At 29.9% G+C, this 23,791-nt stretch overlaps 1 protein-coding gene across 2 annotated transcripts in view; it reads right to left on the bottom strand.

The window, feature by feature from the left end:
• The window catches only part of cntnap3 (contactin associated protein family member 3), a 164,770-nt gene that overhangs the window by 101,458 nt on the left and 39,521 nt on the right, over positions 1–23,791 (bottom strand). For both annotated transcript variants that reach the window (XM_051121497.1, XM_051121498.1), the window contains exon 3: positions 305–498. In XM_051121497.1, coding sequence (XP_050977454.1) covers positions 305–498 — 194 coding nt within the window. The remainder of the gene's footprint in view (positions 1–304; positions 499–23,791) is intronic.

Here is a 23,791-nt window from a genome sequence, read left to right as displayed (position 1 = left end):
AACAGGGACAATTATATTTATTTTTTTTAAACAAACAAACAAGATAAGATGTTTATATTAAAAAAAAGGAAAAATATATAATCTACCTAAGACACAAGCTGAACAACCACCAAATCCAGCTAAACACTACTTTGATCAATCTGGAGAATCATATCCACAGACCAGAAGATCACAGAGATGCACAGAGGGTCATTTTGAGCCAGTAAACGACACACTAGTTGCGTGACGGCGACTTTGGCACAGACAAGCAGCACTTGCTAAACACAGTGGCTGCGTCAGAGCAGGTGAGAAATGAAAGCCTTACCCCGATGCTGTCTTCCTGTCGGTACGGCCTCCAATTATGGCCCGTGTCACTGAACATGAGGAGGTAGCGCGTGACCCAATCAGAGCTGCCGTAGCGGCCCTGGGTGGCGATGGCTGTAATCTCCGTCCGCTGCTCCAGCTTGATTTCCAGCCACTGGTACTTATTAGAGTCCAGCGGAGACCAGCCTCCGGCACCTGCGGGACACAGCACACAAATGAAGGCTTCATTCTCCACATTATGGGCCGAGCTGCATGCATTGCATCACGCGCTATTCATAACCGATCCACCGCTGAGACACGGGTTTGGAGAAAACAACAGCTGCCTTCTTAGGGAGCATCCCAACTGAAATTGAACCTTTACAAATGGCTGATATTAAATCTAAATAAGCACTTATTGTGAAGTCCAATTTCAAAGAAACATTATGTTAGCAATTCTAAATTATATTAAATATATAAAGCAAATAAATAAATGTAAATAATTATAAATAGACAATTATTTCAAAATGTATTGTATTAAACATAAAATTGAAGGAGGAAAATTAGATTTACAATTAAAATTTTATTATATATCTAAATAAATCAAATAAATTACAAATACATGTAAGTAAACTACAACTAATAAATATAAAAATATGAAAAAAAAGATAAAATATTTAAGATTACACACTGAATATTATATATTAATTAATGTATTAAAATATATTTAAAATAAAGTAAATATTAAATACATGTATATTAAATATTAAATACAATAAACTACAAATACAAAATATAAAATCATATTAAAAGTAACATTATAAAATGTTTAAGATTGCACATTGAGGGATGAAACTATATTTCCAATTTTAAATATATTTTAAATATCTAAATAAATCAAATACATAAATGCATGTAAATAAACTATAACTAATAAATATTAAAATCTGAATTTTGATTTAGTTAAAATTATAAAATGTTTAAGATCGCACACTGAATAAGGAAAATTGTATTTATCATTTTAAATGTATATTAATTATATTAAAAATAAATATCAAATACATTTAAATAAACTATAAATACAAAATGTAAAATTTTTTTACATGTATTTTTTATTTGATTTATTGAGATATTTAATATAAATTTAAAATTGGAAATATAGTTTTAATCCTTCAAATAAGTGTTGAAATATATAAATCGCTAAATGCATAATTTAATTATTGAAAGCATAAATAAATGTATGCATATTTATTTATTTAAATATTTTATGCATTTAATATTTACTTTATTTTTTATATAATTTAATATACATTTAAATTACAGATATAATTTTCCTTATTCAGTGTGCAATCTTAAATATTTTTAATATATATTTTTAATAGAATACATTTTTAATATTTTATATGTATTAGTTATAGTTTATTTACATGTATTTTTTATTTGATTTATTGAGATATTTAATATAAATTTAAAATTGGAAATATAGTTTTAATCCTTCAAATAAGTGTTGAAAAATATTAATTTGCTAAATGCATAATTTAATTATTGAAAGCATAAATAAATGTATGCATATTTATTTATTTAAATATTTATTTATTTAAATATTCAATTATTTAATTTTGAGTAATTTGGCCCTCCATATAAATAAACTATGAATACAAAAAATATAAAATTACATTAATAATAAAATGATAAATGTTTAAGATAAAACTATATTTCCAATTTTAAATGTATATTAAATATCTCAATAAGTCAAACAAATAACAAATACATGTAAATAAACTATAACTAATACATACAAAAATATTTTTAAAAATTAAATAAAAAATAAAGTAATAAAATATTTAAGATCGCACACTGAATAAGAAAAATTATATTTAATTAAATATCTAAATAAATCAAATAAACAAATACATGCAAATAAACTATAACTAATACATATAAAATATTAAAAATTTATTATTTTAGATATTTAAATATCTAAGATCGCACATTGAAGTCAAATATTTATCATTTTAAATTTATATTAAATATATTAAAAATAAAGTAAACATTAAATACAAGTAAATAAACTATAAATACAAAAATTATAAAATGATAAAATATTTAAGATTTCACATTAAAGGATGAAAACTATGTCCAGTTTTGATTTAAATAAATTAATAAATCAAATAATTCATAAATACATGTAAATAAAGTATAAATGCTAAATATAAAATTATTAAAAATTAATTCTATATAAAATAAAATGATAACATTTAAGACATCTCATTAAATGAGGAAATATTTATTTTAAATTTATACGAAATATATAAAAAATAAATCATAAATACACATAAATAAACTATAAATACAAAACATTATATTAAAAATAAAATGCTAAAATATTTCATACTGTACACTGAAGGAAAACTTATTATATTATGTATGTATGCATATTAAAAAAAAAAAAATCCTAATTTTTCCTTCATGCTGGTGTGAAATTACGCTCACTTATCAACACATCTTAATGAGGATAAAGCAGTTTCACGGTAAAATCCTGTTCCAAACCTGCTCGTAGTCGAACAATCACTTCATCAGACACCATTCTGATCTTTTAATTAGGGAAATTCTCTTTGTAACTTTTTATATTGCATCTAACCCTTTGCATTATGCTTTTAAAACAATAACTTACTCAAAAATGAGAGTTTCATTTTCTAAACAAATTTCTTCCTTCGGAGGACGAATGAAGATGTTTAGCAACATTTGCATTCAATCTCAAAGAAGGACAAAAAGCACTATAAGAGTACCATAACAGGCTCTTCTGGTTACAACTTTGGTGTTTTTATGGAGCTTTTTGCTCATTTTTTGCAGTTTAACATCATTTGCACTCACATATTTTCACTGTATTGCCCCATGGGAGTAACTGTAAACACTGTTGCTCTGTGAACGCAATAAGCACTTTCAAAAACTTGGTACTGTGAGGTGACATTTTAAATACTGTTTTGCTTTAGAAACCGTACAGTAAACGCTGCTAATAGGGATTAGAAGTGAAAAGAGAAGACAATTATATTTTAAAGCATCCGTGTGAAAAGAGACGGGAGGATTTAAGGAGGAAAACGAGACATTTTTAGTGCATTCAGTGAATTATTCATGAGATGTATTTTAAATTAAGACTACAAATACACAGTATGTTTTGTCTTTTTCATACTGTTACAGCGAATACAAAGGAATAAAGAAAATAATCCAAAGGTAAAGATGCAGCGGCTGAAAAGAGCTCTTGTCACAGTACAATAACAAACATTGTTATTCTCCTGACATCTCAATACAGAACATGATGAAGGGAAATTTACAGCTCATTCAGTCAAACACGCAGATAAGGATGATTTGTATGGCAACCTTATGATTTGAAATGATTTCAGACTTTTTCAAGAGCCTGCCATAATTTAAAACGCAGTAAAGGCTTGTTAGGACAAAAGTGGATAGAAAAATCAACACAAACAGTCTTTAAAATACCTCCTTTTTAAGGTCCCCATGAATTTTTTTTTTTTTTTCAAATCCTGTTTGTTTGTTTGAGCTTCAGTTTTCATTTTTTTGGATTCCATTTTCCCCCACTGTAATGGTTTTAATGGTTTAATAAAATTTTAGCAATCAAAAAGCAATGTCTAATTATTTGAATTAATAAAAAAAATATTATTATTAATTTTTTCTGTTTTAAATTTTTTTATTCCACTTTTTCCCATTTTAATTATTCTGGACTCTGTTTTAAAAGGTTTAATACTTTATTAATAAATAGGCACAATTGAACAACAATTTTTTCAAACAACAACAAGTTTTAAAAAATTATATACATTTTTAGGGCCCTATGAAATACGATTTTTTTTTTAAGATTGTGTTATTTGTACCAAATTCTGTGGTTTTTGTTTTAATTTTATTATGGACTTCATTTTAATAATCAAAAAGCATGTGTAATTAATTGAATTAATTTCTTCCCCGTTTCAATTTTTTTGGCCTATGTTTCAATGGTTTAATTAAATTTTATAAATCAAAAAGCATGTCTAATTAATTAAAAATGTTAAAATTAAACAAATTTAACAACAATTAATTAAAAGTAAACAAAAAAAAAAAAAAAAATTAGGGCCCTATAAAATACAATTTATTTTAGATTTATTAGGATGCTGTGTTATTTTTAATTATTTATTTATTTATTGATTGATTTTTAACCAAATTCTGTGTTTTCGGTTTTAATTTCTATGGTTTTATTCAATTAATTAATTTATTTCAGCTTTTGATTTTTGATTTATTTATTTATTTTTCTGGATTTCATTTTTCCTCATTTTAATTTTTCTGGACTCTGTTCTAATGGTTTAATTACAATCAAGTAATTATGTCTAATTAATTAAAACATGACAATTATACAATTCAACAACAATTAATTAAAAGTTTTAAAAATATACATTTTTAGGGCCCTATGAAATACGAATAATCTAACATTCTGTGTTATTTTTACCAAATTATGTTTTCTGTTTTCATTTTTATAGACTCCGTTTTAATAATCAAAAAGCATGTGTAATTAATTGAATTTATTTAAAAAAAAATCAGTTTTTTTCTGTTTAAATTTTTTGGGCTCCATTTTTTCCATTTCAATTTTTTAATCTATTTTAATGGTTTAATTAAAAAACATACCTAATTAATTAATTACAATTTAACAACAATTATTTAAAAGTTTAAAAAAACGCATATACATAACAGCCCTGTGAAATACATATTTCTGTTTTATTTTGACCAAATTCTGTGTTTTCTGTTTTAATTTTAATGGACTTTTATGAATTTAATTATCAAAAAGCATGTGTAATTAGTTGAATTAATTTAAAAATATATAGATTTATTTATTTGTTTGTTTATTTGTTTTTAGTGCCCTATGAAATGTTTTATTTTTTCAGAAATAAATTTCCTTTTTTTTCAAGCATAAACGAAGTCATAAATCATTAATCTAATTTATCTTTTAATCAAATCAAGCGCTGGACAACCAAGGTTTTACTGTTAAAAAATTAAACTGTCCAAAATAAAACCGAACTTTTATTTTGACGGGTTGTCCTGAAGAGGTTTGTTTGTGTGTGTATGATATATGATGGTAGTTTTTCTCAAATGAAATGGTGAAATGCTCATGAAGTGACTCCCAGAGCAATTCTGGAGATTTGATGTGAACTGACACAATCTGAAAAAATCTGTGACATTACAGTAAATTCCATTTTTATGACTGGATTCAGTGTTTTCCGCATTGCAGAAATTATACGGCCCTACTGTTGTGCTCCCCAGAAGTCATGCAGATTTAAAACAAGTAAATGATGACAGAATTTCAATATCTTGGCAAACTATCCCTGAAAAACAGGCAGTTACTGTGAAGGCATTAATATTCTGAGCCCATCACGAGTCCATTTACCTACAGCGGACCATAAATACTGACACAAATAAGCCTGAAAATCCCGACAAATCCCTCTTAAGTAGCTGCATTGGCCGGCCACCCGTAGTACTGCGTCTCACGCTGCAGATGTGGAGCCGCATACCTCAGCGGCGCAGCCTAAATCAGATCAGACGGCATCATAAACGCTACCCGTCCCTCGTAAATCATGATAAAACGACCGAACGGTGGGGCGCCGAGGTGGGCCGCGCTGAGAGAGGCAGGAGAGAGCGACACCTGCTCGGGACAGGAGCCGCGGCGCATTGGCAGCACAGGACGCCAAAGTGCTGAATGCGGCCAAAGAGCTGCGCGGGCGGCACCGGAGCCAGATGGATAGAGCCATCAGACAGGTGGAGCCCGGCGAACCCAAATTCAGCCGCCTGGTGCGTCTCGCTCGTAATCAGGACAGCTAAACTCAAGATGGGGATATTCTGGAGCGCGACGGGACCTACATACACATCGGAAACGCCAATGTTTATAGCCGGAGAATGGTTTTAATGCTCAGAAGGGCTAATGGAGTTTAAATGAAGTATCAACAGTGTCTCAGATGCTTCTGCTAAGATTCCTCAGAAGAAGTAAAAAAATGCATAAATAATCCGTAATAAAAAAAAGTATTATTTTGGGTGAATTAGTCATGCTGTGCAGATCAATCTATTTAGCCTTTCTTACAATCTAAAAATAGCTAAAATAATAAAAAACAACATTTTAATTATATAAAAATAAAATTCATAAAAAATAAATAAAATAATTGTATATAATTATTTATTTATTATATATTTTTGCTAAATTTCCTCAGTAGTAGTACAAAAAGGCACAAATCATCTGTAATACTGTAATACGTAATAAAAATAATTATTTTACTTTATTAAAAAATATTTGTTTAACATTATATTTTATTTACAATATCTTGTGTGTATATGTAGGTTTATATAATTTTTATATTGTATATTAATTGTTATATTTATTATATGAATATACTATTATATATGAATTTATTTGTTATATTTATTCATATTATATACACATATCTATATCTATATATACACGTGTATATGTGTGTGTATGTGTATGTACATATACATATATATATATATATATATAAAATTCTCATTATACATTTCAAATCATTTTATTTCATTTATTAAATTAATATATTGTATATTATATATTTATTTATTACTGTTATATTTATTTATATTTTTAATTATATGTATAAAATTATGTATATGTATGTATAAAATTACTAAAATAATTGTATATTAATAATCATATATATATATATATATATATAATTCAGTTAACATTTTATGTAATAATTATTTGTGTATGAATATGTAATTTTAAGTTTATTTAAATATATTATTTTAATCACATATTTTAAGTTATGTATTCTAATAACGTATATATTTAAATTATATATATATTTTCTTGTACACATATAGACACACACACACATATATATACAGTACAGTATATATTTATTATATATACTTATATATTATATATTTAGTATATATACAGACACACACATACTACACACATATTTTGATCATAGGATTTGTTGAAAATTTTAGGTGACTTAAGTGTACCATTGTATAGATCTTATCTAAAATTCAAGGCCTTTTTCCTATAAAAGCATCTGGGAAGCAGGAGAGAAGAAGTAAAAGTCTTCATCTGTTTAAGAGAAACAGCTGAAATATTACTGAGATCTCATTTGTAAACTCTTGCCTATCTGTATAAACAAAATGGCTTACTAAGGTTTGGTTAAAGTTGTTGTTCAGTCCTGCAAAATCATGGCTGATATTGTCATGCTGACAGTCTTCAGTAAAACAAACCAAACCTGAGTTCAGTGTTTCCATCACAGCCAGTTACCCTCAGCGCAGCATAACTAGCCTATTTTAGTATTTGATCGATTGCAGAGTGTTTCTCTAAAAGCTTTCTAAAGCCCTGAGCTGCCGGAACCGAGCATCAGGAATCAGCCTTCGCTGGGGAAAAAAAAAAGAAAAAAATGCTTGCACATCTCAGAAAAACACAAGGCAACGGTCTCTATGTTTAAAGTATACTGGAGACTGTGTCAGATCGATCTATCAATGCTTTCTTACAATCTAAAAATAACTAAAATAACAAAAATAACAACATATTTATATATTTATTTGCATTTTACATTTATATTTTATTTTTTTTATAGAAAACTATTTAGAAAAATAAATATATAAATAATCAAGTTATACTATATAATTTATATATTATAATTATATAATACTATATAAAATTATAATACTATATAATTTATATTATTTAAAATAGTTACTTACTATATAATATACATACTGTATATGTGTATATTTACAGATCTATAGTAAATTTACTGTTAAATTTAATTATAATTTTAAATATATATATATTCAATTATAATAAATATTGATTAATAGTCAATATATATTTATTTATATAATTAATATATCAAAAATATAAATATATGACATTAATTTTTTGTAATATTTATTTAGATTTTTAAATATCGCAATAAAATTATTATAATGAATAAAAGTGTGTGTGTGTGTGTGTGTGTGTGTGTATAAATGGTTTATTATATGTAATCAATTATTTTTTGTGTAATAACAATTACGTGTGTATATAAAAATACACAATTTAAGTTAAATTATTTATTGTTATATATATTTATATTTACTTCTTATTTATATATTTATAATATGTAAAATGTGCGTATAAAAATATACAATTTTTAGTTTATTTATTGTTACATATATTTATATATTTTTTATTTATATATTTATAATATGTTAAATTTATATATATTGATCATTAATATACATTGATGTATATAATTAATATATAGTCAAAAATGTAGTCCTAACTTTTATTTCAATTTTTAAATATGCATCAATAAAATTAATAATATAAATAAAAATCTAGATAGATAGATAGATAGAAAGACAGATCGAGCAGCTATAGATAGAGTTTGAAGTAAAAGTATTTGATGGACGTAAATTATTAATATAATTATAATACAATTTTTGACCGAGATGGCTTTTAGCTGGTTTTGCATCTGAACTCTTCATATGTAGATATATACATATATGTAGATAGATAGTTAGTTAATTACATAGATAATATACACACACAGCATGGTCAAACACCACAAGAGTTTTTCTGCTAATGCCACTGTTGTCAATTTCACGCAAGTAAATTCTTATGTTTTTTTCCATCTCTTTCCATTAAAACGGAATTACCCATCCTAACGACCTCTTATACGGCCCTCATTAAAGAATAATAGTCTCATTCAGAATAAGCTCCATCTCTGCTCAGCTGTCACGATGAATAAAGCAAAAGTCGGACGTTCACTGCACTCTTTCTGACCAGGAAGGACAAAAAGGTTCCTCCAATTGAACAAAGTGATTAAGGTTAATCAGGGGTCGTTGATGAGGGCAGACGAGCGGTGCTCCGACACTCATTTAAATCACCATTTCATCATATCATAACACCTGCAGCAACACCAGAAACCATCAGCGACATTTAATCTGTGAGAAACAGACAAAATAATGACTCGAATGCTTTATAAAGCTAATCACTGGCCTACAGCAAACCATGAAGTTGGAAAATTCTCATTTTGTTCCAGAATCTCCATTATATTATATATACTGGTAAAAAAAAAATAATGCTGAAATATTTAAATATAAAGTACAGTTTGAAAATCTGGGGTCAGTAACATTAATAATTGCTTCCACAAAAATATTTCAACATTATTAATAATCAGAAATGTTTCTTGAGCAGCATATTCAAAATGATTTCTGAAGGATCATGTGACATGGAAGACTAGAATAATGATGCTGAAAATTAGATTTTAAAATATATTTACACAGAATATAGCTATTTTAAATTCTAATAATATTTCACAGTTTTTATTGTATTTTAGATACCCTGGTGACCAAAAAGACACTTCTTTTAAAGACCTTCTTTAAAAATCTCAAACTTTTGAACTGTATTTTTTGTATAATCCCTGTAAATATTTGATCTGTACATCACTGAACAAAAAAAAAAAAAAAAAAAAAAAAATGCAAGAAACGTATTACCGACTGATATGATTAAAGATGGTTGAAAATCACCCCAGACCAAGTTCAGCAAAGCAAACTAAAGAGGAGCAGACGTCTGTCTAATGAACTGGCCAGAGTCTCATCTATTATTTACCGCGTTTCCACCTGCAAGAGCCGAGGGACAAAAACTAGTTTAGAGCAGGACTGGATCAGCAGAAATGTCTGATGAAAGCAGAAGCGACTTTTATAACGTTGATTGTAGAGCTTTTGATGAAGCTAATGCAACACAAATAGATCTGGAAAGCTGCCACCTGCTTGCTTTTTCCTTGACTCGAACGAGAAAGAGAAAGGTAACAAGATGATATGAAGTTAAATAACTTCTTTTTGGTTAATTGCATCTGCTGAGTTCATCTGAAAGGATTGTAATTATAATTTCATACGGATCTAATTTGCTCTTTTTTCACATTGATTGCAGATCTAAATGCCAGACTGTTTAATCTGCATGTTGAAAGCCAAACATGAGAAAGAGTAAATTACAGTTATTATAATTTGGCCGTGCACTAAAAACTCAGTTTTCATGCAGCGCAAAATGAAATACACAACAGCAGAAAACCATTCAGAAAATGCAAACAATAAAAGAATTAATAAGTTATAACTATATACACATATATATATATATATATATATATATATATAATTTATAAATGTATATATATACCTATTTTTGTACAAATATATTCAATGAAAATAAATATTAAAATAATAAATTTTAATATACTTAAAAATCTAAATATATTTTTATATCTGATATTTATATTTGTATCTAATTTTATATATAATTATAAAACAATTGTCATTAAATATATTATATTAAATATATTAAGTGTTATATTAAATATTATGACAAAACAATTTATTGTTACACACAGACACAAAACTTATTTGTCATGTGTGTATATTTATTTAAACAACATAAGAATTAAGAAAATAATTATACTCTGCTTCTCTCTATACACACAAATTACAGTCCAATTATGAAAATTAATGCATATCAAGATGCTGATTAGACAGCATGATTATTGCACAGGTGTGCTTTAGGCTGGCCACAATAAAACGCCACTCTAAAATGTGCAGTTTAACTGTATTGGGTTGGGGGGGGGTCCGAAAACCAGTCAGTATCTGGTGTGACCACCATTTCCCTCACGCAGTGCAACACATCTCCTTCGCATAGAGTTGATCAGGTTGTTGATTTTGGCCTGTAGAATGTTGGTCCACTCCTCTTCAATGGCTGTGTAAAGTTCCCAAACATGCTCAATGGGTGACATGTCCGGTGAGTATGCTGGCCATGCAAGAACTGGCATGTTTTCAGCTTCCAGAAATTGTGTACAGATCCATGCAACATGGGGCCGTACATTATTATGCTGCAACATGAGGTGATGGTCGTGGCTGAATGGCACAACAATGGGCCTCAGGATCTCGTCACGGTATCTCTGTGCATTCAAAATGCCATCATTGTCCATAATATACACCTGCCCATACCATAACCCCACTGCCACCATGGGCCACTTGATGCACAACGTTGACATCAGCAAACCGCTCACCCACACGATGCCATAAACGCTGTGTGCCATCTGCCCTATACAGTGAAAACTGGGATTCATTCGTGAAGAGAACACCTCTCCAAAGTGCCAGACACCATCGAATGTGAGCATTTGTCCACTCGAGTCGGTTACAACAACGAACTGCAGTCGGGTCGAGACTCCGATGAGGATGACAAGACTGCAGACGAGCTTCCCTGAAACGGTTTTTGACAGTTTGTGCAGAAATTCATTGGTTATGTAAACCAATTGTTGCAGCAGCTGTCCGGGTGGCTGGTCTCAGATGATCTTGGAGGTGAAGATGCTGGATGTGGAGGTCCTGGGCTGGTGTGGTCACACGTGGTCTGCGGTTGTGAGGCCGGTAGGATGTACTGCCAAATTCTCTGAAACGCCTTTGGAGACGGCTTATGGTAGAGAAATGAACATTGCACGCTCCCTCAAAACTTGCGACATCTGTGGCATTGTGCTGTGTGATAAAACTGCACATTTTAGAGTGGCCTTTTATTGTGGCCAGCCTAAGGCACACCTGTGCACTATGTATAATAATTTTCTGTTTTTAACTGTCTTAAATTTATTTTAAATCAATTTTTAAATTATTTTTAAATCATTAAATCAATCAGTTTTTACATTTTACATTTTTTGTTTTATTGTTGTGATAATTGTTTTTATGATTGTTCTACTTCCTTTTTTGTGATTATTGTTTTTATTATTGTTTTAATATAATATTGTTTTTTATGATTATTCTACTTCCTTTTATGTAAAGCACTTTGAATTACCTTTGTGTATGAAATGTGCTATATAAATAAACTTGCCTTGCCTTGCCTGTGCACTAATCATGCTGTTTAATCAGCATCTTGATATGGATGGATTATCTCAGCAAAGGAGAAGTGCTCACTAACACAGATTTAGACAGATTTGTGAAAATTATTTGAGAGAAATAGGCCTTTTGTGTACATAGAAAAAGTCTTACATCTTTGAGTTCAGCTCATGAAAAATGGGGGCAAAAACAAAAGTGTTTATCATTTTGGTCAGTGTACATACATATTTATATATAACTTATTTGTAATTTAAACAATATAAGAATTAAGAAAACAATTATACTCTGCTTAATTGCTTAATTACAGTGCAATCATGCTAAATAATTAATGCAAAAGCTATATATGTATATAATAATTGTAAGTTATAATTAAATATTTTTAAATATATTACAAATATCCCATTTTTTAACAAATTATATATATTTTATATATTACTTTAATTACATATGTTACAAATGAAAACTATTAGAAATATATAGTTGTATATATATTTATAGTCATTTTAAAAATATACATACATTTGTAATTAAATATATTATTTCAAATTAAACAATTAAATTATATAATGTATATATATATATACACTATCGTTCAAAAGTTTGGGGTCAGTACATTTTTATTGTTTCTATTTTTTTTTTTTTTTTTTTAAGAAATTAATACTTTTATTCACCAAGGATGTATTAAGTTAATAATTAAAAGTTTATTAAAAGTTAATAATAAATAATTTACATCGTTATAAAATATTTATATTTTGAATAAACACTGTACTTTTTAAACTTGTTATTCATGAAAGAATCCTGAAAAAAAAAAAAAAAAAAAAAAAAAAAATCACAGGTTCCAAAAAATATTTGGCAGCACAACTGTTGATATTATCCAACATTGATCATTCTAATAATAAATCCGCATATTAGAATGATTTCTGAAGGATCATGTGACACTTAAGACTGGAGTAACAGCTGATAAAAATTCAGCTTTTCATCACAGGAATAAATTCTATTTTAAAGTATGTTAAAATAAAAAACATTATTTTATATTGTAAAAACATTTTTTCTATATTTTTAATCAAATAAATGCAGCCTTGATGAGCATAAGAGACTTCTTTAAAGACTATTACAAGTCTTACTGACCCCAAACTTTTGAACGGTAGTGTGTGTGTATATATATGTATATATATATATATATATATATAATTTCTAGTTTGTTTATATTTGTAATTTATAACTTTTTTAAACATAAAAAAATAATATTTATTAAAAATTCACAGTTTTCCTGCAATGCAAAATGAAATGCACAGTGTTTCTAACAGCTGTATTCTTTTGCTTCAGTATATAATGGCCTCGTAAGTATGGCTGTTATATCCTGCGGATAAAATCTAAAATTGGTAGCGGCCATCACGAGAAACACAATCACATTTGCATTCTAATTAAACCCTGTGCGCAGTATTCATATCTATGTATTTATCTGCGACATGGCGAGGAACGATTACACCTGCTGATAGACTAACAGCCGACGATTTAAACGACAGCTAATGGCAGCCGTAATGATACCGACACAGGGGAAGATTTTAGAGAAAGCCAGCGCTCTTCACAGTGAGGGCCTGCGGCGGTCAGGGAATTAGCACAAGCTGCCGTATAAATGAGAACGCTTCGCTTATTTATCCCATGATTCAAAGAGCTTTGCTGCGATATCCCGGCAGGTTTGTGCAGTGAAATACAGCATGTAATCCGGCCTGTGATTGGAGGCATTCGAATGGGAAAAACACCACAAATGGACGTCTCACAAATTCATTATTGCTCTAATAATGTTGTTCGGACTCGAATGCAGCCGGTGAGGGCTTTCAATGTTTAGAAGCTATCAGGAGATTCATTAACTGGAAGGCCTGAAAATGGTGTCTCTACATGATTTGATAAATCCCAGTGATCTTACTGACCTCCTTCAATGTGCATCTATGGGGTTTTTCACCTGTTTTATGGTCAAAATAGTACATCTGATCACTTTGTAAAGTAACAGGACACATGATTTGAGGAATCATTCATATCTGCAGTACAAATATGTGACAAAATCTTCTATTGTACAAATCACAGCACTAAAATACTCAAAATGATACCGAATCTACATCGCAAAAACGATTCAAAATCGTTTCTTAAACAAATGACTCTTAGGGCCCTATGAAATCCGTTTTATTTTTTCCCAAATTACATTTTATTTTTTCCCAAATTCCGTTTTTTCCGTTTTAATTTTTCTGGATTCCATTTTTTTTTTTTTTTTCAGTTTTTAATTTTTCTCAACTCCTTTTTAATGGTAAATTAAATTTTATTAATCAAAAAGCATGTCTAATTAATTAAAATCATGACGCTTACACAATTCCACATCAATTTAATAAATATTTTTTTAAAAATGACCCCATGAAATGTTTTATTTTTTCTCACCATGTTTTATTGTTATCGAATTCTGTTTTAACATGTCTAATTATTTGAATGCATACTTAATTTATTCAAATTTATTCTTAAAATAGCCTTATGAAAGGTTTTTTTTTACCCTCAGAAATTCTGTGTATTTAAAATGTTCTGGTTATCAAATGAAGGCATAAAACATTAATTTCATATACCTTTAATTATTGAAAATTAAGCAAACTTTTTTTTGGCAAACAAAGGAGAATTTACTATTAAAATTAAAACATGGAAAAAATGTTGTGTGATTATAGCCTAAAAAATAATGTTTGTTTCATTTTAGTAGTAGTAGTAATCATAGTAATATATTTCTGGCACAATGTCTTCAAGTTAAACCTGACTTTTATTTTCACGGGTTGCCGTGTCTACCTTTACATTTCTGTGTGTATATTGTATTATGCTAGTTTTCCTAAAATGGAACGGCAAATGCTGAAATCACTGCAGGCGTCACGTGCGGGTGTGTGTAGTAAACAAAAGTGATCGTCTGCTCCATTCATTAAAACAGAGACACACAGAACATGCAGGATTCACATTTAAATGGTATTTTTGCGGTGTAATATTTACAGATACTAGTCCATACTAGTCCAGTGGTTTGATTTTAAATGTAATGACCTACTTTTGATGAATTAATTCAAACTTTAACAAATTCCGTGACACTATTCAGTAAATTCCGTTTTTTATGACTGGATTCCACAATTCCGTCCACGTTTTCCGCATCACGGAAATCATAAGGCCCTAGACTCTTATGAGCTGATTCTTTCAACTGAACCAAAATACATATGAGTCATTTAAAATCATACTGATTAGTTTACTAAACCACTTACCAAACAAAATCAAAATGACCTTTTTATATACGCAATAAGTAACTATAAAAGACTTTTCACTTCATTTGGCCACTATAGATTACAAAATGCATTTTTTTAACATAATTTGTAACATATTTTATTAGATTACACAAGTTTTGTAACTTAATCTTAATACTTTAGAATACTAATAAGGTATGTAACACAAAGGTATGTAACACAATGGATTATTTTTAACAACTTCCACAATATTTCTTGAACGAAAAATGCAGATAACCTTAAAAAAAAAAATCAAATAAATAAAATAAAAATGAAATGATCCTCAAGAAGTCAAAATGATGTACTAAGAGTGTGCAAACATTTTGAAATTGGATAAACACTGTAAATTGTACTTGTATTGTCTTCTGGGAAACATGTATTAGATTCTGAAGGGCAAAAAAAAAAAAAAAAAAGATCTTTAACCTTTTAACTGTCACTCCCCTTTTTTGAACACAGACATAAAAATGCACTGTCCAGACTTAGATTTTTATAATTTATGAATGAAAACAGTTTGTAATATGATTTTGATGTACATTTTCCGTAGTAATGCAATGTCTGATTTTAAAATGCCTTTCAAAGGATGAATTTTGAGATTTTAAGTTTTGAACTAATTTATAATGTTTTATGATTTCTAAATTGTAAGAGGGTCTTTTCTGACAAAGGTCAGAACTCATGTTATGATGTAGATTTTCTAAGTTGCACTCTTGACATACATTAATCTATTACTTTTCCTACATGATTTGTAACACAAAAATATGGTAAAATATCTATTTAGGAGTCTTAGACCTTTCCAATGATGTATAGTTTGTCATGATTAGATTAGGATTTATTTGTAATATGGTGAAGTAAACGTAGGCGTCCTACAGAGGGGACGGTGACAGTTAAAGGGTTAAACAAATTAAGAAAAAGGTAGACACTGTGTTTCCTTCTTGAGCATCAGTAAATGCTTTCACCCGTTGAAATAGTTGCATATGAGTCCCTCAGTTGTCCTCAGTGTGAACAGATGGCTCTCAAAATCAGACCGTCATTGTTGGAAAGGTATAAATATGCAGAAGATGCTGGAAAACCATGTGCAGGACCTGGAGGATTTTTCTGAGGAACAGCAGGCAGTTGAACTGCTCAGGACAAACAAGGGATTCACAAACAACTATCACAAAAATAAAAACAGTCGTGAATCATCAACGTAACAACAGTTAAAATTCAAGGTGTGTAAATTTCTGAGTGGGGCATTTTTTTTTATGCATTCAGTCATTTTGTTTGTGGAGTATATGTAAACCTCTGTGAAATCGCTTATTCGGGGCAGTACTAAATAAAAATAACATGTTTTTTTAACATTTAACAATTTTTTATGAGCCTTCTTATTTTAAATTATTAAAATGTTGCATATTATGCAAGGTCTATGAGACTTATGAGCAGAACTGTAGCTAAGGATGCTTCTGCAGAGTGTCAGTCAGAGAATCACCAATTGCTGTTTACATGAATTGCTTATTAGAGTTTACATTAATGTTTAAATACAATAAATGACACTAAAATTCAAAGTAATCACTTTGGTAATCTAAAAGACTTTTTGAATGTAACTGTAATTAGATGACCACCTATTTACATGAAGTTAAGTTTACACGTATTTTGTTGCTCCTCAGCCCTGTGCATTTGCATATCAGCGGCTCAGCTGTCTTCGGTCCGAGTCAAACTGTTTTATTCATCATAGGACCAGATATTTGGCTCATTTTGAGTCAGAGTGACTGTCAGGCATCTAAAAGTGAGTTTTGATTGAGTAATTTGAAGATCTGTGCTGTTCGAGCCATGTTTCAGATGGTTAAGTCCAATTTGGTGAACTGGTTTTAATTCCCTTAAAAACTATATACATAGTTAATCAACCATGATTAAAGTGAAAATAAAATATAAAAATAAAATCTAATTTAAAATATGTACACCGTATAGTAGTACACTGGCGCAGTCTTTTCACAGACCAAACACACAAGTCAAACATGATTGGAACAACATGAGGGAGAGTAAATCATGACAGAAGTTACATTTTTGTATGAACAATACCTTTAAAGGTAATTTATTAAATGTTTGGCTTGTGAAAAAGTGAGCTTGTGCATTTTTTCTTTTAAAGGGCACCTATTACGCAAAATCCACTCTTAGAAGGCGAAATGTGTTTTGGAATTGTTTGTACACAGCCATCTTAGAATGATAAAAATACATCTTTTTTTTATTTTCATAAAATCAAACCAGGCTCAAAATGCAAGCACTCTGGAGGCCATCCGCAAAATGACGTCATATTTCGGTAGCCCCGCCCACCGCTATTGACTGACAGGTGCGTATTACCGTATCCTCAGTCATTTTGTCTGCGTGCGATCGGCTGTGTCGAAAGCAGTGTCCCGTCAGGAACACCCTTGCTCTGTTTCATGATCATAAAACATTCAAGGATGTTCGTGTTTCTGCTGTGAATGTCTATTGAGGCTTTTTAGGAGTTTTACTAAATTTTCTATAAGTCTACGCACAACTATGATTTGGTTTTACAAATGTTTGTAAGAGTTTATTTATATATCTTTTTGTAAAGTTCACTGATATTTTTCTATACATGTAAATAAAGTATTACATTATGCAAGTTTTCATGGATTACTTGACGAATATAACAAAAACAGTAAGGTATACTCTTAAAAATAAAGGTGCTTTTAAAGGGTCTTCACAGCGATGCCATAGAAGAACCATTTTTGGTTCCACAAAGAATCATTCAGTCAAATGTTCTTTAAAGAACCATCTCTTTCTTACCTTTTTATAATCTGAAGAACCTTCTTTCGCCATAAAGAACCTTTTATGAAACAGAAAGGTTCTTCAGATGTCAAAGGTTCTTTATGGAACCATTTAGACAAAAAAGGTTCTTCTATGGCATCATGAAGCACCTTTATTTTTAAGAGTGTACAGAGTTTATTGCATTCATTGACTATATATGGATTTAACTAGGAAAATGTGGAAAAAAAAAGATAATCTAACAGGCTCCCGCAGTTATATTCTATTCACTGGCACTCACTAGCAGTGCTGGGCATGTTAATTTAAAAAAGTAATTAGTTATAGTTACTATTTACTTCTCACAAATAGTTACATCATTATAAAAGTAATTACCAGGGAAAGTAACTATTGTGTAACTTTAAAAAAAAATGTTCAAATATGTCAAATAACTTGGATGCTCCCAATATTAAATATGTTAAATGAATGAAATTTAAATGAAATGAATTACATTTTTCCAGCTTAATATTAAATATCTGATATCCTGTATGTATATTTATAAAGCTTAATGGCACAGATCAAGCATTATAATATGATATTATAATAATTTAGCATTAAACTTTAGTAATTAGAACTTCAGTAATTAGAATAACCATGTATGAACGCATATTTGTCATGTTGACTGAACGTTAGACTGGTGGTGGTGCTAAAGATATTGTTTGTAATTTTGTGTTTTTGTAAAATAATACTAATAAGATAACAAAACTACTATGAATTTTAGTACCAATAACAATATAAAACGCACTAAGGATTAATGCAGCTGCTGGGTTCATGAATATTAATCACATTGTCTGCTCAAACTGATTTGCTGTAAGGACGATAATAGGTGAGCGCCAGCCAATAAGATTGCCGTTTGCGCATTAGTTCCACCTACTACCGGAGAAACTGCCAGTTCCTAAAAGCTGAAGAATTACATGGAAGACTGACATTGTAATTGATTTAAAAGTTCAATCCGAATGAAATAAACACCTCAATCGGAATAAAGATGCTCAAACCAAATTAAATAGTAAGTGGTTTCAGAGGGGTGGGAAAAAAAACCTTTCTGTAACTCAAACAAAATTAATCCATTAATAATGAACTAATTCTGCCATGTAAATGCGTTAAACCGATTACTTTGTGTCTTTCGCATTCGCGAAAGTGAAACCAGTAAAACAGTGATCATCAGAAACTGCACGCGATAAAAATTTGCATGCTTAGATTCATTGTTCAGCAACTCTTGGTAAGAAATTATGTATTTTTCTATTTAAATATCACAATATTTTATTACAAAAACTAGAGAGGTATGGTATTAGAGGGGTAGGTTTGGACTGGGTGAGTAGTTATCTGACAAGCAGGAAACAGTTTGTAAAAATTGGTGAACATAAATCTACATATATGAACATAACTTCTGGTGTACCACAAGGATCGGTCTTAGGTCCAAAACTGTTTATAATGTATATTAATTATATGTGTAGAGTTTCATATATACTAAAATGTATTTTATTTGCAGATGACACAAATATTTTTGGATCCGGGGATAATTTACAACAGCTTTTGAAGGTAATAACAAATTAATAAATTAAAACACTGGTTTGATGTAAATAAATTGTCATTAAATATAAGTAAAACAAAGATTATGTTATTTGGAAAATATAAAATAAACCATCATAGAAGATTTGAAAATTGTTAATATAAATATAGAAAGAGTATATGAAAATAAGTTTCTTGGTGTAACTTTTGATTATAAGACATGTTGGAAAACTCAAATAAAGTACATTAAAGCAAAACTGGCTAAGACTATAGCTATTCTGAATAAAGCAAGATATATTTTGGACAATAAATCAATGCATATTCTGTGTAATACCATATTTGAGTTATTGTGTAGAGATCTGGGGAAATACCTACAAAAGCAATTTACAACCAAAATGTATATTACAAAAGAGAGCAATCAGAATTATTAATAATGTGGGATATCTGGAACAGACACATTTATTATTTTTAAAGTCAAATATATTGAAGTTAATTGGTTAAATTTGAAACTGCACAAGTTATGTTCAAAGCAAGAAATATGTTACTTCCAGTCTGTGGTGTGCGGCTGTGAAATGGTTTGGAGCATGTGTTAAAGCATTGTATAAACATTAAACAGTTTAAAACACTGTATAAAAACATTTTGCTAAAGTGTATGTGGATATGTGGATATATATATATATAGAGAGAGAGAGAGAGAGAGAGAGAGAGAGAGAGAGAGAGAGAGATTGTGAGGGTTGCGGGGGTTAAAATGTGGATTGTATGAGGATGGGTAACTGGAAAATAACTATTTGGTTGGTGTTTAAGTTTTTTGTGGAATTGTTCTTTTATAAAGATATCGGTATAATATATTAAAAGACAGACTGAAACGTTTTGGATTGTATAGGGGGTGGGGAAACATAAGCTTTAGCATCATTCCACTAATTTTCTTTGTCTTTGGGGCGTTTTTTTTTTTTTTTGTTGTTGGTGCGGCAACACATCTAGTGTTTATATATTGCTAGTGTTTATATATTTTTAGTTTTAAATTATGTTTTGTTCAAAATAAAATGAAATGAAATAAATACCAGTCCTCTCACACTCGCTCATATTGCTTCTTCTCTCTGTTTATTGCCATACGCAAAACAGAGAAGTCCAGGCTCTGCCCCCTTCTGGAGCGGGGTGGGAAGTTGCAGCTCATTTTCATGTAAGGGAACACAGCCCTGAAACAGCACCAAAAATGACACTTTTCAACACCTTATAATAAACGATCTGATCTGTATTGTATTTGGATCTGAAACTTCACAGGCACATTCAGGAGAGCCATAAGATTAATATTACATCTTGTAAAAATGGGCATAATAGGTGCCCTTTAAATAAACGCCACTTTCTCGGTGCGTTTTGAGATTTAGACTCTTCTCGTCGTCGCTGCGAGTGTGTGTTGACCCGATCCAGACATCAGCCCGGAGGAATCTCAAACTATTTGTTATTTTCCACATGCTTCCAACTTTTACGTGCCACCCGGTTTGACCTTTAGTCCGAGTCCTATATGGCGCTGCTTTAAAATTTCTATTGATTTTCTGAAATCTCACATGGCCCTGATAGAGCCACAAATATCTTGGCATTTAATTTAGCCTGAAGTACTTACAGAAGAAGACAAACATCTAGTGTCTAGACAATGAAGTCGACGGGGGTGACGGCTGATGGGATGTCTGGGGAACCAGGGATGGGAGTCATAGTGAATTTAGTAATTCAGGGACAGATTCCTCGTATCGTTTTTTTTATTCCTAAATGATCCTTTTACCATCTGTGAATAAGAAACACAGTTATGGTTGACTTCACTTCATATCAGGTTTCATATCAGAAACAAATGGAGTGATTTCACAGATATGAGCAGAATATACAGTTATATAATATAAACTTAAAAAGCAATTCAACTGAAGTACCTGGTAACTTGTTAGCATGAATAAAAGATGAGTTTACACGTTATAATGTTGCACATAAATGCAGTTACAATTGGTCAAAACTAAATGTTTAATAATATATAATGCAATAATATACAGATAGGGTTATTTTAAAATTGGTAATGTCATTGAGATACTTGTTATTTTTATATTTTCTGTTAGAAAATTTTTATTTTAACAATCTCAAATCTCAAAGCACATACTGAAAGTGGGTGCATATTTTAAAGAAATATGCATTTAAGTTAATGCAGACTAGTTTATTCACCTTATATGCTTTTAACATGTAAAACATCCACGTTTCACGTCATTATTGGGTGTTTTAATAATATAACTGAGTATATGTTTTGTATTGCATGATTACATAAAATTGACAGGTGAACCGGTTATTTGAATCAGCTCACTAAAACGAACTGTTACAGGTAATAATGTTGTAAATAATGCTCAGTTTCCAATCGTTTTGCTTTATAAGACCTCAGAGCTCTATAGTGCGAGCATTTCAGTTGCATTTGCAACTAAAAAACAACTGCGTGCAGCTATGAAAAGATATTTAGGAGCACAAGTACGACTGACCCGATCAGCATATTTGTGTTTGCGCTGAGGGGATCTTCAAAGGTTTCTATGTGTTTTTGCAACTTTGAGTAATGTATCACAGACATATCTCACGAATCCTTTCATAAACAAAGTGTAGACAGGGTATAAATAAGAGATTCACTGTACAGTGTATGGAGCTTTGTTATTTATAATGAAACTTTGTGAGATCACGATGAACTAAGATGAGTGACAGCTTTTAATGATTTTTAAGGGAGTTTGTAAATGAGATATTGATTTAATACAACAGTTAAAAAAAACCAAGAAGCGACTTTGTCTGACTATAACACTGTTGCCTGATTTTGCTCTATTTTGTCACCAAAAATAGTTTGAAACAAGTCAAAACTGACTCATCTCAGCCCATCTCGATTCAAACACAGCGGCGTTTAGTTTATGAATGAATGTGCGTTTTTAAACGAATCTACTGAGTCAGTGAATCGATTACCCATTCATAAAGATACTCACTTGATTTATTTCTAAATAAATCAGCTGTTCGAATGAATCAGATGAATAAATGATTCCGTAATTAAATCAGTGACTTGCTGCCACCTACTGGCAGTTTTAGTTTTATTTCTAAAGTATCTTTTCAGTTATTTAAATAATTTAATATTTCTATATTAGAAACAATCTCAACATGAATTTATGAATTTGATTCACTCATGCCACTTCTGAGCCTCATTAAAAATATGAAAATACACCCACAAGCCACTTTCGTGTTCTTCTGTGCCACCTCTGTAGTACAAATACATTTTGTTAATACTGATTTCATTTGAGGAATTGAGTTAATTTATTCTTATTTTACTTATTCTTATTCTGCTGTTTTAATTAGAATTTTTTGAAAGCTTATAAAATACAATTTTAAAAAATTTTACCATAAAAGATGACATACTTTTAATAAAATTAGAAAAATGCCATTACAAAGGTAACAACATTACCCTGTAAATCACTTTACGGTGTCAAACATCATCTCATAATGGGAAGGCTAATTTTTGATCAGATTATTGATTAGAAGGTGCTCCTGAAATTTTGACTGTGCTCCAAAAATTTTTAAGTTAGGAGCACAAATGCTCAATACAACAATAAACACAATACCGAGCCTACAGACTATTTTGAATGGTTTTCGGAACAAAACAAGAATGAAATATATAAACTGCTAAACAAGCCAAAATGAATTAGGCTAATTTAAAGCTAAACTGAAAGCAAACGCGTTGTTCTCACGCAGCCTACCTCTCTCATTCGGCATGAATCCAAATAAATGTGTAAATATTCGCAATGTATTTGAATGCTAAACTATTATTTATTAGTAAACCAAGCTTTGTACTCAACGTGCCTAAAACATCCTCACATGAGCAAATATGTGTTTGGCCTGACCTCAGGACTGTACTACGCAATACGCACTATTTTAATTAATCAGTGTATGTGTTTGGTTGACTGTCTTTTATTCTGATAATGAACAGGCTGCAACGTTTGCAATGCTGTAAC

Source organism: Labeo rohita, chromosome 10, assembly GCF_022985175.1.
Source record: "Labeo rohita strain BAU-BD-2019 chromosome 10, IGBB_LRoh.1.0, whole genome shotgun sequence".
Lineage (NCBI taxonomy): Eukaryota > Metazoa > Chordata > Actinopteri > Cypriniformes > Cyprinidae > Labeo > Labeo rohita.
The sequence above is the reverse complement of the archived record's forward strand: the minus strand, read 5'-3'. Positions and strand labels throughout refer to the sequence as shown.